Source organism: Larus michahellis, chromosome 3 (genome assembly GCF_964199755.1).
Source record: "Larus michahellis chromosome 3, bLarMic1.1, whole genome shotgun sequence".
In the NCBI taxonomy this organism is placed as follows: domain Eukaryota; kingdom Metazoa; phylum Chordata; class Aves; order Charadriiformes; family Laridae; genus Larus; species Larus michahellis.
The window spans coordinates 85,810,211-85,832,753 of NC_133898.1; the positions used below are offsets into that span (position 1 = coordinate 85,810,211).

The 22,543-nt window shown below is 35.6% G+C and overlaps 1 protein-coding gene across 2 annotated transcripts in view; it reads left to right on the forward strand.

Annotated features, from left to right (window-relative positions):
• Positions 1–22,543, forward strand: part of ASCC3 (activating signal cointegrator 1 complex subunit 3) — a 276,745-nt gene that overhangs the window by 163,772 nt on the left and 90,430 nt on the right. For both annotated transcript variants that reach the window (XM_074581044.1, XM_074581045.1), the window contains exons 15-18: positions 8,964–9,155; positions 9,484–9,708; positions 17,657–17,776; positions 21,936–22,100. In XM_074581044.1, the coding sequence (XP_074437145.1) occupies positions 8,964–9,155; positions 9,484–9,708; positions 17,657–17,776; positions 21,936–22,100 (702 nt within the window). The remainder of the gene's footprint in view (positions 1–8,963; positions 9,156–9,483; positions 9,709–17,656; positions 17,777–21,935; positions 22,101–22,543) is intronic.

Consider the following 22,543-nt stretch of genomic DNA (forward strand, 5'->3'; position numbering starts at 1 on the left):
GAGGTAATTTGAAACTATGTATGCATCCTCAGTGACTTGTTGCAAATCCATCATTTGTGCATGGTCAGACTTGCGTTCGCAGTTTGTTCTTAGCTTGTCTGGCTGGGTCAAAAATGTAATATTTTAGCAATACTAAATTTTTTTAGCTGCTATCATCAGTGAGATCTGTAAACACTTATCTTCTGTATTATAAATTATAGAACTGAGGAATCAAAGATTAAATTAAATGTTTACCTCTTGTTTAGGGTTTTTAATGTGACTGCTATTCTTTCTCCTCTCATAGAATCTTACATCATTCTCTATGCACCATGTAACTTTTCCAGTGCAAAAAAGATGGGGCTGCTGTGATGTAACTTTGTGTACTGTAAAAAGAGCACACTGAATAAGGCAAGAAATTTCTGGACACCATACCAATCTATTTTTTAACTGGCAGCCATCACTCTCTGATGTGCCAACTGGATGAAACACAACCTTGTGCAATAAATAGGTTATGATATGTGGTAAGGCCAGGGCAATAGAAAAATGTGCCAGAAATTCTGCCTTACACCTCCTTTCCTTGTGAATCAAAAAGAGAAGAAAAGGATAATTCATAGGAAATTTTTTGAAACCATTCAGAAGAAAGACATAAGGAATAATGTTCCTATTTGTACAACTGAAAGTACGTTTTAAACCTGCATTATTTTGCAAAATTGTAGTATTATCTATCATATGCAAAGTACATCAGGGAATCATTGAATTGCCAGATTTTAAATTTCCAACAGTTACCACTTCTGTGGTAGTGTTCCAGCAATAATTAATATTTTCTTTATTAGTAGAAAAATTATAAGTTTTCACTCTTCACTTTTGAAAGCAGACAAGTCTTTTTTGGTCCATGTTTACAGAATTCATTTTCCCTTAAAGGGAACAAGAGCTTCCCAAGTTTTTTCTTCAAAGAGCACCTCCAAATACTGACCCTGTAAAAAATAGAAGAGTTAGCAACCTGGTCTGACAAGTAAACAAATAAGTCTACATAATAAAGATAGCAAAATGGTATACTAAAATACAAGTATCATCTAACCGTATCTCAAGACTGATAGTCATACATAATGAAAATTGTATAGCTTTGAAGAAAAGAGGCCATTATTTCACTTGAATAAAAAAATAGAACAAGATGGTCATAACTTGGATAGGCTGTTTGGCAATTGTTCCTAATTGTCTAAATTTCTCCTTCCTTCTCTTTTTCATACAGTTTTTCTAATTGTGGTGTAAATACATTAAAGCTGAATTCTTTGATAGTTCACTCTGCAATGACTCTGTGTTTTACAAACTACAGAAACCCAGTATGTCATATATACCTGAAATATTTTTTTTAGTTTTCACTGAAAGTAGCTCTGCTTTGCAGAAAATTGTGTGCATGTAGAGAATTGCTTTTAGTGCAATAACTGAAAAATAGTCTGTGGCCTTCTGAGGACTAAGGACGGATAGATTCCTATTCTAAACAAGTATTTCTAAATTACAAATTGACAGGAGACAACCCTAGATCAATAGAAACCTGCATACACATAAAGAGGAGAAGGTTCAGAAGAAAAACAGTTATAATACTATAATAGAGAAAATTAGTCCTGAATTATGTGCTCCTGATGATTGCACTCAAAGAATTGTTATCTTTACACTGGTAGAAGAAGGCGTTTAAGCAAAGCAGTCACACTACTCTCCTTTCTTTCTCCTTCAGAGGTATTTTTAGAGCACTTTACAGAACTTACTGAGGTGATTTGAGTAAAATTGATCAGAGCAGTAACTCATAGGTTTAAACAATTCTAACTTTAATACAGTGAACTTAAATCTCCAGAGGGAGACAATTAGATTATTGACTCTTCCAGGAGAAATTCAAACTGATTCACATTTGTTTGCTGTAATTACCTTCTTCAAATACTGTCTTGCCAGGTACCCACTAATTATAACCCAGTAAAAGAATAAGTGTTGGACAGAGATATTACTTCAGGGTAACTATACAAAGTTAATAGCTAGATACATTAAAAAAGTGAAGATGTAGAGAATGAGCATGCATACTCATTAAGTTGAATAGCAAATTGGCCGGCCTGCCTGCATCCAGAAATGATCTGCTAGGTCATGCAAGTCATCTTAGTTGAGGGGAGCTCTCAGTAGTCTTTGGGTTCTTCGGAGAAACCAGCTGCAGGGTGAAGAGTCAGTCAAGCTAATGCTGCTATTCCCAGGAAAGAGCGAGGGATGTAATAAGAGGGAGAAGCACTACCTGAATCTAATGTATTGAACCATTGGGTGACTGATTTATAACTTTACAGAAGAGCTTCATGAGAAGCTGTTTATGTATGATTTAGTAGGCTCTATGCTATGTGTATTACTATGTGTTTAGTAAATACTAATAATTTTCCATTTCATGCTGTTTCTCAAGAGGCATGGAAGGTAATACAAGATAAGGACCAATTGTTTAATATATATTCATCACAGAAATGTAGTCAACTTTTAAATCCTTCAGGGAAAATTTTGTTCAAAGTTAATTCTTTTCTTCTGTAATAAAATAATAATTTAATCTTGCTCTTAGCACATAATATGCCACTTCATCCTTGTCCTAGAAACAGCTGCTGATAGCTTAGTTATGCAGACAGTACAAGTTGAATAATACAAATAAAAGTTCTAATTCATAAAAGGAGAGTCCTCAGGTAAAATCATTGTAGCTCAAATGCATTCCTATTTTCCCTCTTTAGACTCCAATCTGTATTTCTTCACATTCAGTTTCTTTCATAAACTCTCGGGTAGTGTCACAGCTCAACTCCATGGTTTAGTATTTGCTCTAGGTTTCTTATATTTGCTCTAAATGTGCACGTTAAGAACCTCATGCTTTTTTTCTGTAACAAGAAATTATTATATTTTGACTTCATATTTAAAAACCCCTTCTCGTGTTTTTTTTGGCGCTAAGTTTTGATCTCTCCCCTTTGAAACAGTAATTGCAAATAAAAGAATACAACTTATGTTAAAGATTTAACTTGTATAGATTAATATGCAGTAAATTCTGAAGAGCAAAAAAGGTGAATGGTCATGCAATCCTTTGATCATTTCTTTCCATTTCTCTCAGCCCTCATGCGTACTGAAGTCATGTTTGGTTTTTGTGTTTAAGGAACAGGAATAAGCCCACTAACAGACTCTCAACTTCTCTTTTTCATTCTGCTTCTCTCAGACACCTTTCATTTCCTGAATGGATGGAGTCTTTTCCCATCTTACCTTGATATCATAAATTTTCAAAGACAATCAGTATTCTTTAAATGAGATAACAGAGCAGGTTCAGCAGTATGATTAATATGCATGAGGAAGAGGAGGCTTTTGTCTTGTTGGAACCTCAAACACTTTAGAAGGTGAACCTAAGAATTACACTTTTGGATGTCTTCAGGAAAGTTACAAAACAGTTATTTTGGAAATAATTGAATTGTATGCATCACATAGTAGTAGTACTAATTAAAACCGCCCTTCATTGAATGCTGCAGAAAAAGATAACTTTCATTGGTTTAGGTGTCTCTGATATCTGTGCTATCTGAGCACCAGCACTCATCAAGTAAAGCTAATTAGGCCTCAAAATTAAGAGCTAGTACTTTGCAGGGTGTCAGGACAGTGCAGAGAATGAAGGATGGGAGTAAATTGCTCTGAATTGCTCAAACCAGTGAACAAATGTGATGGCGCATTCTGAGCAAACTGCAAGTGCTGCCCTATTGTGAACTCCACAGAAAGGAAATTACAATGATTGAGTCTTACGGTCACAAGCACGAAGTTTTGCTATAGTAAGGTGATCGTGAGAAAAATACTAGAATAGCCTGTGCTGTTTCTGTTACTGGAACAAAATACACGGTAGGCAAAAACTGTGTTATTAGTGGGGCAAAACCACCAAAACTCAAAGTTGCAAACAAAAACATCTCCAAAATGAGGAAGCAAAAAGGAAAAATAAGTAATTTACAGAAAAAAAAGAAATCTAATTTTACCAAGCAGTGGTGAACTACTTAGTCTGTCCTAGATGAGTGTAGCAACTGGAGATTAAAGAAAAGACATAAATTGATGTTTCACTTATCAAGAAGGAATTTATTGGCAGCTGCTTCTCATAATCAAGCTTTATTACTCCTTTTTACTTGATTTTAGATAAAATAAGGAAAAAAATACCCATAAGCCTATTAAAAATTTAATTCTTTGGTTCATGTAGTATTGGCAGTTCAGACAAAAAGCATGCAGTTTATAGTCTTTATGAACTATGATACCTTTGTGATAATAGATGCAAGCCAAAGGGTAAGGAAGGGTGTTGTCTTTAAGTATTTAGCTGACGTACCCTAAAGTTTGATTGAATCTTTTTTTCTGCTATATATGTCTCACTTCTCATTAAAATTAAGTAGGACATTTTGCCATGTCTAATTGTGACATTTTTAATGTGTCTTAATCAAGAACTGCATGAAATTCAAGATGTTTAAAGGAGAAATATAGGTGGCAGCAAGCTAAACAAGGAATTTATTTAATACATACTGTTTTAGATGCACACACGCATGTAAGCAAAGGTCATAAATCTACAGCCCTCTTGAGCAATAAGGGAGGGGAAAGAAAATCAATTCTAATCAGGAGACCAGTGCCAGACCTCATAATAACAACTTCTCCATACACCTGCGGCACTTAGTAACATTTTGTATAAATTTTAAGCAAAACCTTTTAGTCTGTAATAGAACAAGATGGGTGTAGTATAACTCTTTATAGTTTCACTTGCCTTATTTAGTAGTTGTTGATTTTGTTGTCTCTGCAACCATTAAAATCCAGATTTAATAGAATAACCATGCAATTCATGGGCACAAGAGTGCAGGAGGTTTGTTTGCAAATATGTTGCCATTAAAGGATATGCTGTGTGAGCAGTCTTCCAAGCCATTACTAAGATATGTGATTTATTTTTTTATTTTATTTTCTCAAGTGTGACTTTATAAAATTAGGTTACTTCATTGTTCTTGAACTAACTTGCTTTGCCCACAAATTTATGGAAAGAAAATTAATTCAATTTCTGTGCGGTTAATGGAATCATTGAGGATAGTTAGTGATTTGATTTGCTTGACACTTGTTTTTTTCCTATGTCAAAAGTGGGCTGTGAGTTTTTAATTTAAAAAAGTTCATCATCTGTGTTGGAAAAATTTTATTTAATGTGTCTCTAAACTGGTTACGGTGCAACCTGGAAATCTAGCAGTTCGTAGATTCAATAAATAAACAAACAGACAAAACCTGCGAATATTAAGCATTTTAAAGATGTTGTTTTAGAATGTGTACTAGATTTTAGAGTATATGGATAAATTTTCTGAAAGCAGCTATATGGATACGTTTGGGTGTACCTATTATTTTTAAACGATTGATTAATCTTAAACTTGTAAATACTTGAATTATAGTCAGATTAGCATTGCCAATCTTAATGTGTTTTCTGTCACAAACTTTTCCCCTTTCTCCTCCTTTTCCTGTATTCACAAAGTCCTTTCTCTAAACTAGTGAAATAGTAATTCCTAACACTGTGAACAAATAGTTTCCTTCCGTATATTGTACAAGATTTCACTCTTCTTAGTTGCCCAGTAGTAAATTACCCTGCCTTTCAATTATATTAGACAACATACGAGTACTGCGTTCAGTTTTGGGCCCCTCGCTACAAGAGGGACACTGAGGTGTTGGACCGTGTCCAGAGAAGGGCTACAAAGCTGGTGAGGGGTCTGGAGGACAAACCTTATGAAGAACGACTGAGGGAGCTGCGGTTGTTTAGCCTGGAGAAGATGAGGCTGACGGGAGACCTTATCACCCTCTACAACTACCTGAAAGGAGGTTGTAGAGAGATGGGGGCTGACCTCTTCTCCCTGGTGACAAGTGATAGGACGAGGGGAAACGGGTTCAAGTTACGTCAGGGGAGGTTTAGATTAGATATTAGGAGACATTTTTTCACTGAAAGGGTTATTAAACATTGGAATAGGCTGCCCAGGGAGGTGGTGGATTCACCATCCCTGGAGGTGTTTAAAAAAAGGGTAGATGGGGCACTGAGGGACATGGTTTAGAAGTGGCTTTTGTCAGGGTAGGTTAAAGGTTGGACTCGATGATCTTAAAGGTCCCTTCCAACCTCAGCAATTCTATGATTCTATTATTCTATAAGCAATCATGTTACAAACAAAGGAATATAATTTTTAAATTGTGGAGATTTGACAACAAGATTTCATAGAATCATAGAATAGTTTGGGTTGGAAGGGACCTTTAAAAGTCATCCAGTCCAACCCCCCTGCCATGAGTAGGAACATCTTCAACTAGATCAGATTGCTCAGAGCCCCCTCCAACACGACCTTGAATGTTTCCAGGGATGGGGCATCTACTATCCCATCTCTGGGCAACCTGTTCCGGTGTTTCACCACCCTAGTCATAAAAAATGTCTTCCTTCTATCTAGTCTAAATCTACCCTGTTTCAATTTAAAACCATTACCCCTTGTCCTGTTGCAACAGGCCCTACTAAAAAGCCTGTCCTCATCTTTCGTATAAGCCCCCTTTAAGTACCGAAAGGCTGCAATAAGGTCTTCCCGGATCCTTCTCTTCTCCAGGCTGAACAACCCCAACTCTCTCAGCCTGTCCTCATAGCAGAGGTGTTCCAGCCCTCTGATCATTCTTGTTGCCCTCCTCTGAACCCGCTCCAACAGGTCCATGTCTTTCCTGTGCTGAGGACTCCAGAGCTGGATGCAGTACTCCAGGCGGGGTCTCACCAGAGCAGAGTACCTCTGGCAGGTACTCTGAGAGAGGCAGAATCACCTCCCTCGACCTGCTGGCTCTTTCAGCTACCGATTATAATATTTAAAGTGTAATTTTTTATATTGAATAATTGTGCTTTTTTAAAACTAATTCTTTTAATACCTGTAAAGTAGTCATGTGACACCAGTACAAACAGCTCTACTAAAAAAGTGAAATTTCTGATGGTTGTCCTATCACATAGGAAGATTTGCTTTGTTTAAGACAAAAGCCAATTAAATTATTAAATGTTTACACCACATTCTGAATGTAATCAATATCAATCCAAATTTCTGTGTCACTGTGATTCTCAGATTTGCAGCTGAAGTAAGTTTTCCACATGCCTGTTTTCTGTGAGATTTGTTGTTCATATACTGTAAATGCAAACTTTGGTGCATTTGTGTTCTTTATGCAGTATTTGTTTCCATTTGCTGGCTCATAAAGAGTAAGCTTCATGAACTGCACTGCCACTTTCTCTATTTCTTATTTATTCATTTTTAAGCACTACAGCAGTTAATTAAATTTGCCAAAAAAATCATGTGTAGTTAAAAGCTGAGTTTGATTTCCCTTAAATGAATAGTAAATAATTACTGCTAAAGCAGGAAAGATCAGATATTGAGAAGCTGGATAATTGCGAAGCTGAGAAATGTGTTTTTCCTACAGTATTTTTCTTTTCATGTCCTCCTTCATAATTGCATTCCCATCTCCCTATTTATTTCTGTTTGCAGAGATTTATTGCTCATGTTTGGCAGTATGCCAGTACTGTGAACCATATTTTGCTTTGCTTTACCCAGCCTGTATCCCTTAAGTCAACTTTCAGTTGCTGTGTGTCAGGTACTAGTAAATGTGAAGATTTAAAATAATAATAATAATAATTTTATCTAGAATTAATTCACTATAATATACAGGGCTGAAAGTACAGTGATAGTCAAAAAATTCTTAATGCTCTTGTGGTCTGTGGAAAAGTAGAGATTCTCTGCTGGCAATGATAATAAAGAAATCTGGTTTAGGGAAAGATTAGAGTCATCATCATCACAGCCCTCCCGGTGTCATATTCAGCAGTGATCAATTTTGGAAGACAGTGAGTGCAGCAGTTACAAATGTGGAAGAGATGGGAGGAAAATCAGAAGTGTTTGTGGAAATTGAGGAACATTGAAGCATTGAATATCTGAGGAACCAGTAGCCAGGGTCAAGGGTAAAGAGACTGTCTACAGCATGCTTTCTGACCTTATATTTAATCTCATAAAAGCTTGGTTGAAGGTCCTTTATTCCAGTTTACAACAGGTTGCCCTGCCTTTCCTCCTTAATTGTAATAAAAGAGCTGTACTTCTTGTGGTACTTGAGCTTTAGCCCAAGGCCATGTTTCTGAACAGGAGGACAACTATTCCCATTGGGCTAAAATGGCATGAACTCTGGTGGTTTGGGTTTCCTTTTTAAGTGGTTTGGTTTCTTTTTGCCTTCACAGTTCCTTCTAGAAGACACACTAGAAGCAACTTGAGTTTCAGAGTTTGGTGTTTGGAAGGGTATTAGTTTTTCTTAACTTTGAGTCAATACTCAGTTTAGGTGAAGCATGATAAGCTAGCACCCAGAAATAAGGGAGACATGCTTACGGACCTTATACACAGTGGGAGGCTGGAGGACCTGAGATTTTGCAGACTGAGATCCCAACCTCCTACGTGTGGGGAAGGTAAAAATGTGGGGCAGATGAACAGTTTGATTCCGTACTATGAATTTATTAATCTACGCTGTGCTGAGCTGATGGTGGTGGGGAAGGGTATCCCCTCTTTAATGTTAAGTATAGTGTGTGGCCTGATGCCTTAACCCTGTTTTAGCTGCCTACATATTCTGAAAGAGACGCTTTTAAGAAAAAGCAATATGTGAGTTCTCAGTTTTGGTGTTCATACTGGTTATCAGTAAATTTGGATGTCTGTTTAAGTGAAGCTATATTTTTATAAAAGTAGTCTTTTAAACAATTAAGTGTATTCTTTGGAAGGTAAGAATAAAATTCTAATTTGACTATAGGAAATCATTGTATGCTGGCATTGATAAAAAGTTTTACATTAATAGAAATAGTTCCTTTTGTCTGACTCATAATAATATTCAATAGGGTTTTTTTCCTGTAATGTTTTTAATACAGTGCTTCTTGTGCTGTAATTAGAAGTGAATTTAATTTTTATGCTCATCCATTCTAGGTACAGAGATCCAGAAATAAGCAGTTACGTGAGCTGTTTCCAGATGGATTTAGTATTCATCATGCAGGAATGCTGCGGCAAGACAGAAGTTTGGTTGAGAACTTGTTTTCTAATGGACATATCAAAGTCCTAGTTTGTACAGCTACGCTCGCCTGGGGTGTCAATCTTCCTGCTCATGCTGTTGTTATTAAGGTAAGAGCTTCCATTACTCTGCACATGGGTATGTGTCTTAAAAGAAACTTGTAAAGAGGCATAGATAACAAGATCTTTATTGTGGGTTTTGGGCCTGGAGGGGAAATGTCTGATTGACTTGAAATGTTATTTATATCTCATTAAACTGATTCTCTCCAGTGGGAGTCTAGTTTGTATAGTAAAGATTTAAATATAGCAAAGATTATGAAAGGATTAGTTAAAGTACACTTCTGAAATCATGCTATATTTGCCTAATTTCAGTATTCAGCTCATCAGGATTATATTCATGTGTATTTATGTTAATTTTTATTAACTTTTCCTCAACCAGGGAACACAAATATATGCTGCAAAAAGAGGCTCCTTTGTTGACCTTGGAATTTTAGATGTCATGCAGATATTTGGTCGAGCTGGACGGCCTCAGTTTGACAAATTCGGAGAAGGCGTCATCATTACAACTCATGATAAACTCAGTCATTACCTGACTCTTCTTACTCAGCAGAATCCCATTGAAAGCCAGTTTCTTGAAAGCCTTGCAGACAACCTAAATGCAGAGGTAATCTTTGAATCATTTAGAGAAACTAGCAACCTTTAAAGGGTTAATATTATTTGAAACAAAAATGCAATATTGTCACACTTGATATATCTAAAATGAAAGTTTTATTTATTGCTGGTAGTCTGTAGGTGTGTCTGTTTAAGAGGAGTGAACATGTGAAATGTGGGCCTTTTACAAAGGTAGTAGATATTAAAAGTAGTACGGAGGAACAAAATATCATTAAGATAAAACAAAACCAAAAGATCATTCAGTAGAAACACTTAGCATTTACCTTTTAATCAGAAGTGCGTTATTGGAATTTAGTAAGTGTTCTGCGTAACTGCAAATTAAAATCCACAAAAAAATTAAAGCATGTCTGTACATAAACAAACTTACTTCACATGGTTGACTGCAGTATAGGAAGAATAATGTACTTGGCTTGAATTCTTCTCTTTGTTCTGTTTTACAGTGGTAATCGCAACTAGTTTATTGTAAATAGTAAATTCCCAGTTTGCTTCAGCTTAAATCTTAAAATGCATTTTTTTTGAAAATGATGTGGTTGTATTGAAGATACTGACGTCTGTCATATTAAAATATAATTATTCAAAAGCTATCTATTGTAATAACCAATTAAAAATGTGTATATATACATGCATAGACACTTTTTACAAGGAACCCTCAGAAATTTAAACATGCTTAAATGAAGAGGAAAATACTGTTTTTCAAAGGCCCCAGACATTTTTTCAATAAAAGTAAAGGAGTTCAGCTAAACTGAAATGTCCAGTGACACTTTAAAACTGATCATCCCTTTGAAAGATATGACATTTGTTTGGTCTATTAGGAATAGTCTTGTTTTTAAGATGCTTCTTCTGTTGTATCTATATAGATCTTACATATTTCTGTTCATTTTTTACCTTTTTGTCACGTTGAAGTCTGCATTATTCAATCATAAATAATAATTTTAAAAGGAAATCCTGGAAAGGAGCAGAAATTGATACAGTAACCTTTTAAAATGTAATGATTCATTCCTTGATTCTTTACAAATGACACAGTTTGATCATTCATGATTTTGGTTGTGGGTTTGTTTTTTTTTTCTTTTAAGGGGTCTCATAAGCTATTTCTTCATTCCTGTTAACAGGAACAATCTCTGCCCAAGTACAGTCACACATCAGAAGCAGAATGAGGTTTAATTGTATTCCAAATATTTCCACACACAAATGTGGGGGAATGAAAGTATTGACACCTCTCTGTGCTCACAGCTATTCCTCTTTACCTCAGTGCTCTGGAGTGGTCTGAGTACAAGGAGGGAGAGAGAAATTGAATTCCCCAAGACCATGAGACACAAATGTGACGAAAAGGAGCCATTTGCAATTTTCCCATACCTCTTTCTACCACAAAGGAGAGAGGAAAAATAAACAGAAAGCACGTTAGCAGTGGGCAGGTGTAGACCTCTCAACCATTTCCTTCTGACAACATTTTTACATTCCTGGAGGTAGACACCTGTGAATATTTTCTAAGTTGAACTGGGTGGGTGTTCAGTTCTTAATATATTCTTAGAATGTAAAACAATTTTAATTTCTCCTAGGCTTTAGGCTTGTGGTTTTAGCAGCAGTTTTTAAAGGTAGTAGTATCTTCTCTTTTATTTTTGTTTGTTTGTTTGTTTGTTTTCTCTGCATTTAATAGTAAGGACTCTACTAGCTTAAAAGTTGTTAAAAAAATAAAAGTCACTGAAGACTTAGAAAGGTAAATACCATTCCCTAATACCAGCTGAGTATGCCCAAATGGATACTTAATGAAGAAAAAGTACCAAAAAGCAAGACATTCAAGAGAGAAAGGGCTCAGTAATTATGAAACACTAAAAATTGTCCAAAAGACAATTGCCAACAATGAGTTTCGGCAATTTTAGTTCAGACTGACAACAGTAAAAGCAATCTCCATTCGTGAAGCTTTATGTAGACTTTTACTAAAAAAGAGAAAGATTTGTTTGTCCAGGGAAGTATGTATTTCTGCTAAGTAGTTCCTTTTCAAATGTGTACACGTTACTGAAATTCCTTCGAGAAGTAGAGAAAATCTCAATAGAAATTTAGTGACTTTTAACAGTAATTGAGTATCCAACTAGTTCTGTGAAAAATATTGCTAGGAAACATAAATTGAAGGTGTAAAATTAAGAAGTTAATCCTCCTGCCTTGTTAAAATAGTAGAACAAAAGAACAAAAGAAGAAAAAAAATAATGGAATAGAACAATAATTCCTTTTCGTAGGAGGTAGTCATTTAAACTTATCCAAGGATAAGTTTATTATTATATATATATATATATAAAATATATATATATATATAATTATATATAAATATATTATATTTATATATAAACTTATTCAAGGATACATAGGGAGTATGTGATGTACAGTGTAATAAAAGCTACTTCTGGTGCAGCACTTCTGCCGCAGGATTTTGGGTTTGGTGAATACAGCACTTTTAGCACAGGATTTGCGGTTTGGGGAAAAGTGCAGAAAACTGGCAAATTAGTTTAGACAGAACTATTTCTTTTCAGATTTTATCTAATGATAGTGTTATCTGAAAAGAACAGTGTACTCATGGCTTTAAATTACTGTAGATTCTGTAGCTGTAGTACAGTTACAGCAGCTGAAGGTGCAGTCACAATTTTGTTAATCACTGTGATAAATGGTTGTTAGTAGAAATACCAATGGAAAATGTCGAAATGCAGTAGAGTAACAAGGGCATGAAACCACCATTTTTGTCATCTGATATGTGTGATGTTACTTATCCTTTTGTCATGACAATCAGGAAAAATTAGCACCTGCCAGATTACAGGAAATTGATACTATGAGCAGTTACAAGGAGCTATTGTGTTAGGTTTTTTTGATAAGTAACTTCATCTTTCTTTATAATTGGAGTCAGTCTAAACTTTTATATATGCTGATTTGATTTAAGTTAGTGGAATTGTCTGAGAAAGATATAGGTGTTGTAGAAATTGTTATGTTTATCTGGAGATGACTACTCCATAAGCTGCAGCATTCTGAAAAAAATAAGTACATTTTAAAATATATGCCATCGTACTGATCAGTAGCTAGTCTTAGGAAGCACATTCAGTTTTGGTCATCTTTTATTGACACTGCCCTTTTGGCAGTAGCAATAGCACTATATGGAGACAAAATATAGGTTTATTGACTGATTTGCTACAGAAATCTAGACAGGATGCTGATGACCACTGTCATCTTTGCCATAACAGAGTGTGTCATTATCACCAGGAAATCTGCACTAATATGTAATAAAATTATATATTTTTGGAGCAGAGTCTGCTTTTATTGCAAGTCATTCAGGAAATCCAAACGCTTATGCTGTAATTATAAAGAGAAAACAATTAAAGGGCAGAAGCACTGCTGAATTGTTCAAATTCTTAATTTGTTATAGACAGATCAGTAGTTGAAAGAAGAACTAGTAAAATCAAGGCAGCAGTTGGAAATATGAGAAGACTCCATGTTTCTGCAAGAATATGAAGTTGCTTTTATAAAGACTAGATCTCTTGGCAGAAATAGGTAGGTGGTAAGAATGAGGCAATGATTCAAATATTTGGGGTAATGTAATCCTAGACACACAATCACTAAGTGGAATCCAGAGCCTTGGATTTTGTACCTAGGCTTATGTGGTGAAGGAGTCAAAATTTGGGTAATGATGCCAAAAAAAAATAGTGTATTTTTAATTCCCACTTCAAAATTAATTTTATAGAAGCAGAAAAATTTCAGAGGATGGGCAAAGGAATAGATCAGCTTCTACGAAAGGTTAGACTAAGGAACTCTTTGCTGTGGGGAGTTGTATCTAAAAGGTAGAGTAGTTCAAAAACTGTGCAAAAATTGAAAGGTATCCAATGCAAAGGCAATACCTTTAACTAAAGACCTGGAGATGCAATAGTTTAAGAATTCGGGAGAAATTTATATGGTGCTTGCTTCTCATTGGCACCTTCTGCCCTTTTGTGTTTGCTGTTACCTACTCTCAGAGACAGAATGCTGGCCTTGGTGTCCAAGTGCATTTAGGAAAGCTACAGAGTGGGAAAAGCTGAAATATACCCAACTTCATTGAGTTGACACCAAAATTAAGACTTTGAACATGTATTTCAGCACCTCGATCCACTAAGAATTCTCTCCTGCAGATTTGTGTTGAGTTTTTGTTTGGTTTTGGGGTTTGTTTCATCTGAAAATGAGCAGATGATTATCAACATAGGCATGGAGATGCCCTTTTCCTTTTCTGCTGAAGTTGTGCCAGTGGGCATAATGCAATATAAAAAGGAATAAAACAAACAGCTGGTTAGGGTGCTTAGTAGAGAGGAGCAAGTCCTGGGTCAGTTGACCAGCTGGCAAACAGAAAATACCTACGGCTGTATTTTCTGGAAATACAGGAAGAAAGATAAGATGCAGGGGATGTGGTTTAATTAGACCATAAACTTTAACTTATCTGGGAACTATCATCAATAGCTCATACAATTCAGGTCACCATGCCTTCCCTAATTGTTTCCACCTGATAGAGCCCTCCCTGACATCCACAGCTGGACCCCAGCTTGTTGCTGGGAGTATTCCTTTCCCCAGAGAGCTTAGCAACTGAGAGGATTTGCAGTGCCGGACAGTAGGTATACCTTCCCCAGGGGTGTGCCTTTCCTTGCCTTTACTTATAATTTTGTTGTGAAGCCAGGAGTGTGAAAGGTGGTGACTTGTTTAGTTTGGACAAACCTCATAATCTATTTTTTGCCTTGCAAGAGTGGGCAAGTAGTGTGGTTCTCAGAAAAGACACAGAACTCCTTCAAAGCCCTTCCAAAAAAATCGCTCAGGAGCTGGGTGACTGAGCAGATGGTCTGTGAATGGGCAAAGCGTAGGCTGGGGGTAACTGAAGTTTTCTCCCTGGGTGTCTTGGTCCCTGGGGCCTGACCTGACCTGCATAAGACCAGCAACCTCATCTGTTCTCCCCTCACCTTCTTCTGCTGTGTCCAGATGGTAGGCAAGTCATTGGAGTTAACAGATAACGACAACTCTGACGTAGTTCAGTTGTACTTAGAAATAGTCCTTTGGTCACATGTGACTGGAGAAGATTCTGTCCCACTTGGGAAAATTCTAGTAGCATTCAGAAATTATTTCAAAAGCATACAGGGACCATAATCGCTTCAGACGCTGAAAGGGTAACTCAAAATACACTGGTTTCCAAAGCAAACAGAAAATTGTGTATAAAGTTGTTAGAAAGACTCCTTGCTCTCTTACCTTAACAACAAATATTTGATTCAGATCCATGTAATGCGACTCAATTATACAAACATAAAAATAATAATTTAAAAATTCTTATGTAAAAGATAAAGTATATTATATAATACATATGGTATATATTATATATATAATATTTTATGCCCTTTTCTTATGTATATACAGAGATAAAAACTTCATTTTGCAAAAAACTACCCCCAAAAAGCCATGCTACCTGTATCTGTTTACACTTTTTTGAAAATCAAAACCACCTCCTCTGAAATACTCTTCAACGTGATAAAGTCTGTGGGATAGCATTTGTAAAACAAATGATTTAATGAAAATGCAGACTACTGAGCACATCACCCGGCGGTGGTGACATCAGCCATTGAACAAGTAGTTGAAAATTTGTGATGGTGATGATTTTTTTCGTTTAAAATGACACAGTAAATTGGATTAATATAGTACTCAAGTTTTCATTTTGTGAGTGCAACATAATTATTTGTGTTTGAACAGTTAAAAAAAAGTGTTTTGTGACAACTGGTGCAATCAGACAATACAATGTCAACGTAGTAAATAGTTCTACTCACTGATTATTCCATCTGTAACTAAATACCTAATAAATGGCTGAGGAAACGCTGGAAAATTTAGATCTTTTTTTCTTTTATTTTAATAAACTATGGCCTTGTCTATTTATTGATTTTATGAATAGTACATATCCTAGGTCTTAACAGAGGTCCCCTCCTAACTTTGTAAATCATTTATTTCATAACTACTCTTCAGCGTTTGTATTGATAAGATAACGTCTGTCATTCATACTGCTTTAACAAAGGTATACATTTTCAAACAATCCATAAGAACTTTACTTGAACACTAGATGGCAGCAAATATCTAGAAGTTGCTTTTTTTCTTTGTCTCTGCATATTATTCAGTGAATAATCAATAAAGATGGGGGAGGAAGGAAAGTGCGGTATGAGATTTCAGTATGGCATCTGAAACCTGACTGTGTTTCATAATAACTTTTTTCCCCTTAGCTTTACTTTTAACTTATGAAAATAATTAATTTGTAAGTAATACAGTCATATATTGGAACAAATGAGGCAAAAAGTGGGTGGTTTTTTTGTTTCTTTTAATTGTCAGACTTCACTGTGTTCAATAATGACAATTTTATGTTTTCGTGATTGTGAAAGTGGTTGTTTGGGGGAAAATGTTACTATTGGACTGTGTTATGCTATTTCAAGTTGTGTGTACTGAAAGATATTTGAATTGTGGAGAGAAACCCAAGGCTGAAATTAACCTGTGTAGCAAATTGAGTAGTAATAACCTGTGGACTGTATTAGATGTTTTCCCTGTAGCAGTATATGAAGAACTGAATGTTTTTGTAGCTACCTCAGTGCATTTTATAGCTATATACTTTGCAAAACAACACAGTGGGGCTTCCCCCAACCTCCTTATGCTGTTGAAGAACAAAATATCACTTGAAAAACATGTGAGACAAAGGTTGGGGTTACTCCATGTTATTAGTCATTGATATCAACAAGGTTTTGCCAGATTTAAGTTATTTTAACTCAGGACGGGTTTTGCTTGCATTATTGTTTTTTACTAGATATTATGCTATTTCAAAAAGAATATCTTTATTATTATTAAGATCTAGATGCATAGATCTGAACGTGCATATGAAATCACTTGCAGTTGTAGAGGGTTTTTTAATTTTTGCTTAGTCATGTGGAACGTTTATATGAAATCCAAACACTAATAAACCAAAAATAACTTTTAAAATGTAGTAATGGATTACAAAAATTCAGTAAGAGGGACTTTTGCTTGTTTTAAAAAAGCAGCAACAACGAAAAAATATTTGTTCATGGGACATGCAGGAAATATTAAGTTCTCCTCGTAAAATCAGGTTAACTGGAATAAGCAGTAAAAGGCTTCTCATTAATGTAACGGATACAAAATAGAGCTGAAGTTGTGAAGTAAAAATGTGTGTCTGGTAAATAATTTGGTAATAAAACTATTGAATTAGCAAAAAAGTCAACTAGCAAAAAAAACTTTTGGTATACCTGATTTGGCCTTGAAAAATAAATATTTGTGTATATATGTACATATTACCTGTTCAATTTTGTTATGTTTTGGTATAACAAAAATGTAGCAGGTACCTGTATGTTTTACTTGCCAGTTATAAAACGAGAAAACGATTTGCAAAAGCTGTGTGTAAACAGATTGCCAAAATATGAGGGCATGATGAAGAAAATCCTAAAGATTGTCGGTATCATTTCATTTAGGACTTGAACTGGAAATCGCTTTTACATTGGTATGAAAAGTTAATCTTTTAAATGTAGATTATTTTTTTAAGGTACTCTTACTTAAATTACCCTGAGCATATTCACTAAAGAATTATGTTATTTTGTTTGTCTTTTATATAACAAGCTTGCTCTGTATCATCTTTGAATTCTAAAAATTGTAAGTGGTGTAGGAAAGATCGTGTGGAGCACCGTATCTATAATATTATGTCACAGAACATACCGTGTTATTAGATGTTCATAGGATGAAAATGTATAAATGGTTCAAGTTATTGTCTATGATTATTTTAAAATAATTTAAGTTGGAAACATATTGACACTTTGTTTAATCTAGTGCTAACGATCTGAATTCTGTGTGGTTTTAGCCAAATATTTATGTTCAGCTATAGCATATACATTTAATTTTGTCTCTTTTCTTCCTTCCAGATTGCTCTTGGAACAGTAACTAATGTGGAAGAAGCAGTAAAGTGGATAAGTTACACTTATCTTTATGTACGGATGAGAGCAAATCCATTAGTATATGGCATCAGTCACAAAGCTTATCAGGTATAAAATGCATTTTAAAAAAAATCTGTAACCTGTTCTGGGTCTCTAATCCTTCCCTGATGTGAGGATAAATATTTGCTATTTCTACTTACCTGACATCAGCAATTCTTTTAAAGTGCTTAGAAAAAGGAAGATATTTTCCGTAGCAGAGTATTTTCAACACTAAATGAAGAGGCCCCTTCTGTTCGCATAAAAAATACATTTTAACTGGCCAAGTTATACTCCAAAGGACAACGTTAATTCTTATCAGACAGTTACTTTAACTTCAGTTATTGTCAGTGTTTCAGTATTATAGGCTAGATATAAATGATAAAATACAGCATTCTTACGTTACTTGCTTTCCCCCCCACCCCATCAGCTTTTGGTTTAGAATGTTTCATCCCATGATATCTTGTAAATTATAAAATGACATTTTTAATTGGATTTTTTTTTCTCTCTTGTGATTTAGTAATAATAAGATTTTTTTATTAATTTTTTGTTTTGTTTATTTAGAAGTGTTCTATGTAGTGATATAAATCAGAGCACATAAGGTTTCCTTCAAGTTTAATTCATTATCTGTAAATTTTAGGAAGTTGCATAGTTCATAGATGATCTAAATAGTATTCCTTTTTTCTGTACAGCTGTTTATAATCTGTGTTAATATAGTTTAGACAGCATAATTAAGCCAAATGCAGGTGAAACTCTCACAACTGTATGGTAACTGCAGTTTATTTCACATGTCCTGAATCTGTTTTGTGACTTCATAATTTGTCATGATATTGTGACCAGCAGTTCCCATCATTGTCACATGTAGAGATATATGTCAGGAGATATTTTTGGGGTAGCTTTTGTGTCTGATAGGGGAAGCTGAAGAGGAAGTAGGTAGGCTATTGTTAAAGCAATCTTCTGCAGACACCTTAGAATTCTGGGCATCTCAAGTCTTTTCTATAAAAAAGCCTTACAGTACATTACCAGTTGTTAATATAACACTATATAACACAAATCACAAAGTAAATGAACAGCAAAAATTGCTTTGCTAGTAAGAAGAATGTTGTCCCATTCCTATAAATTCCTTCTTTTTATTTTTTTATCAGGTATTTTCGACCACTGTTATTAACAAATTTTAGACGAAAAGAAATGCAACCATGCTGGTAATAACCGTTGAAACAAAGTAATAAAACACTAACAAATATTTTTTTATCAATTTAAAAAATAATGATCAAGAGTTGCATCCCCTCCCCTTGCTTTTGTTTTTTTATTCAGCTGCTGAGAAAAGTGGAGGTTGCCAGGAGGTTGCCAGCACTTGTCTTTTCCTGCCACTAACTTCCTTTCTACCCCTTCTGATTTGATGTGCCAGTAATAGATGTTCCTATTTTTGTGTTAAGGCAGTAACAAATTATATCAATTTGAAGTGTTATCCATTCATGTAGGAGCAAAACCAATGCCAATCCCCTTATTTTCTAGATAAACCAGTTTTAAACTTCAAAGCTAACGCGTTATAGACAGTATACGGATGGTATAGTGCCAGATGCAGGCATAACCACAGATTTGCTCACTTAGGCCATTCTATTCCTTCTGTTCTGGTTATAGGTATCCAATTTTCATAATTGGTATCTTATTGCCTCTTTGTAATGTTGCAGCGTGCCAATTTCTATCTTTGTTTTGGCTGACAGCCAGCGTTACCCATTCAAAATCCATATATCTGCATAACCATCATGGGTCACACTCTTCACAGCTGTACAGTAGGGCTAAGAAGATGAAAACTCCTTCTCCTTTCCCTTTCCACAGGCGCTCGCCACATCCAGTCATTACTTTAAAACACAAAAGGTCCAGACTGTCCACACAAAAAGGGTGTGTTGTAGTGCACAGGGAGACCAGGGCAAGCACGCACCTGCCATGCACTGACACATTCTGCACCCCACGTGTTACCTTCGGGATATTTGTGTTCCCCACCTAGCCCGTTTCTGGGCTGTGCTTAGGAGTAGGCTACTCCAGGCCCACTGCTTTGATTTGTGACTTTTCAAGTTGTTTGCCAGAAGTGTCAATAATGCCTTTTACTGAGTTGGGAAAATGGCCAAAATTTATGATGAGCAGCAAGAAGAAACAAAGGGAGGAAGGGAAAAGTGGAGCAAACTGAGTGTCATATTAGTGAAGCCTGTGGTATGAATTACAGGCATTTTCTCATCCTTTTAGGGTTCCAAAGGTAGATGAGTTTTTTTTAAGGTAACCCCTTCGTTTGTTTTCTCCTCTTTTTGGTTCCACTCTCTCGTGTTCCCACAGTAAGCAAAGCTTTTTATCCCTGTAAACTGTATGTTTATGTTTAGAACATCTGTAAAAGTCAGAGGAGCTTGTCCCTAACACTTCTCTCCATTAGCTGGAGAAAACAATGTGAATAATAATGTACTTTATCATGCATTCTTGACTTTCCATATACTCCAGAACAGCTCAGTTTCTTGCTGTGGACATGCCAAGGCTCGTTTTTAAGAGTATGGCTTAAAGCTGTTCTCGGCTGGATCTTTTACTCTGTGGGATTTCTAATTATGCGTGTTCAATGGGAAGGGTGCTAACCATGGATTCTCTAGACTGCAATATTGTTTCACAGCCTTTTCAAGTTGGTGACCTTTCCTTTAAAGTTAAAACCTTTGTATTTGTAAAAAATGTTAGTCTACTGTTACAACTTTAGCTTTTCTGGATGTAAGGAAAAGATTGGCAGGTAATTTGGGCTGGCAGAGGAGTATGGAAGCGTTTTGATTTTTTTTTTTAATTATTTCCCCCCCCTTTTTTTTTTAAGATATGTTAAACATCTGGCATCCTGATCACTTTTTTTTTTGACCACCTCTGCTCTGAAATCTGACCTCAACCCATGACTCGCTATTGAGAAAAGCACTCTAGACCTTTGTCATCTTGGCTTTTGACTTGAAACTGAGGCAAGCCATAACTAAGGAGAAATAGCTTCAGAGTAACTGGCAAAGACAGAGAATATTAGGAACTACTCTTGCGGCTGCTTTGTGGACATGACTGTATTCGTCTGCAGCTTCAGTGAATACGAGGTGAAGCACTTCGGTGCAAAGATGAAACTGAATCCTGGCCCAGGGAAAACCAGAGCAAACCAGAGCATAGCAATTCTTAAAGCCTGTTCCTTTTTGCAGCCTTTGTCATACATCTCTGGTGCAGATTTACCAAAAGGACTGGAATGACTTGCTCTGTAGGAAATCTGAACTATACAAGCCCTGAAATAACAGTGCTGCTTGTGGACTAGAACAGAATGTCAGTCTTTTTGAATTTGGTGACTAATCGTTGCTTGTGTAATTAAAGCCATATCTCAGGTGCACATACACCAGAGGGTTAACATGACTATGAATCCCTTTTCACCCATCCCTCTCAGTCTGAGTATCCTAGGGGCATGCTGTGGAACGCACAATTATACAGCAGTCCCACTGAGATGGCAGTTTTGTCCTGCTTTGTATGTACTAATGAGATAATGTACGTTATTGCTCGGAAAAAACATCCAAGTTCCTGAACTTTGATATGAATAGAAGTAGTGTTGAGCACAGCAAGCTCCTTGTGTGCTTTTAACGTGAATGTTTATACAGTACATCTATAACTCAATAATTAGAATATCCCAGCTGACATACCCAAAGCTTTTGGGGACATCAGAGGTTTTTTGCTGGTAAACATTTTCCAGCCATCTAATTTGAAGATTATTCTATTTGAGATACAGTTAGAACCATCTTCATGTCAGATACCCAAACAGGGAATATCTTCAGCCATTTTCATAAGTAAATAGGAGATACCATAAGATGGCATGGTTTTGTGAAGTGATACAGTAATGATAATTTCATGAAGAATTTTATCATTACAATTTCTTTCAAAAACTTAAATGTAAATTTGTTTCTTAATCATGCTGTTTCATAAGTAATATTAGTCTACATTGTATTGATAATCTCAAAGCATTGTAAAAGAAATATTATTCTGATTATTTTGTCCTGTACAGGCTGGTTTTGGTCAGTAATGTCAACGTAACTGTTATTAGTGAGATCTCAGGAAAATCTTGACTTAATAACTGTACTTTCCCTTTGTTTGATTTCTGGCTTTGTAGGACTGGGTTATCTCAATAAAATTATTTATTTAACACTTTTTTTTCCTTCTATGCAAATAAATGTGTGCCTTTTGTGTCTAGATGGATCCAGGTCTAGAAAAGCACAGAAAACAATTGGTAATTGAAGTCGGCAGAAAACTGGACAAAGCCCGCATGATTCGCTTTGAAGAACGAACTGGCTTTTTTTCTTCAACAGATTTAGGCAGAACTGCCAGCCACTACTATATTAAATACAATACTATAGAGGTAAAATATGATGTTCTATTTCTGGGGGTTTTTCCTTCTTTTTGAACCTATACTTAAAATAGTTGTAAGATATTACAGAATATGTAGCTGATTTGTTCAATATATTTTCAAATCATATTTATTGAAAAGGGGAGAGAGGGAATAGAGAGGGAAAAGAAAGAAACAATGTATCAAACAACACTGAAAAATTAAACTTGGTGTGAAGTGAGACTTGAAATTCCTATATTCTCTGCCTTCTTTTAGGTGGATTATAAGAAACATTTTGATATCAACATGATATCAACAGTGTATGCAACCATTGGTACATCATAGCATATTCAAGAATAGAGTCTGATAACAGAAAAGTTTTTCTGCATGAAAATCCTAGCAGGTTCCCCATCTTAAGCAATTTTTGGCACTATAACCAGATTGTGTTGTAAGCTTGTAAGGAAGATGCATTTGTA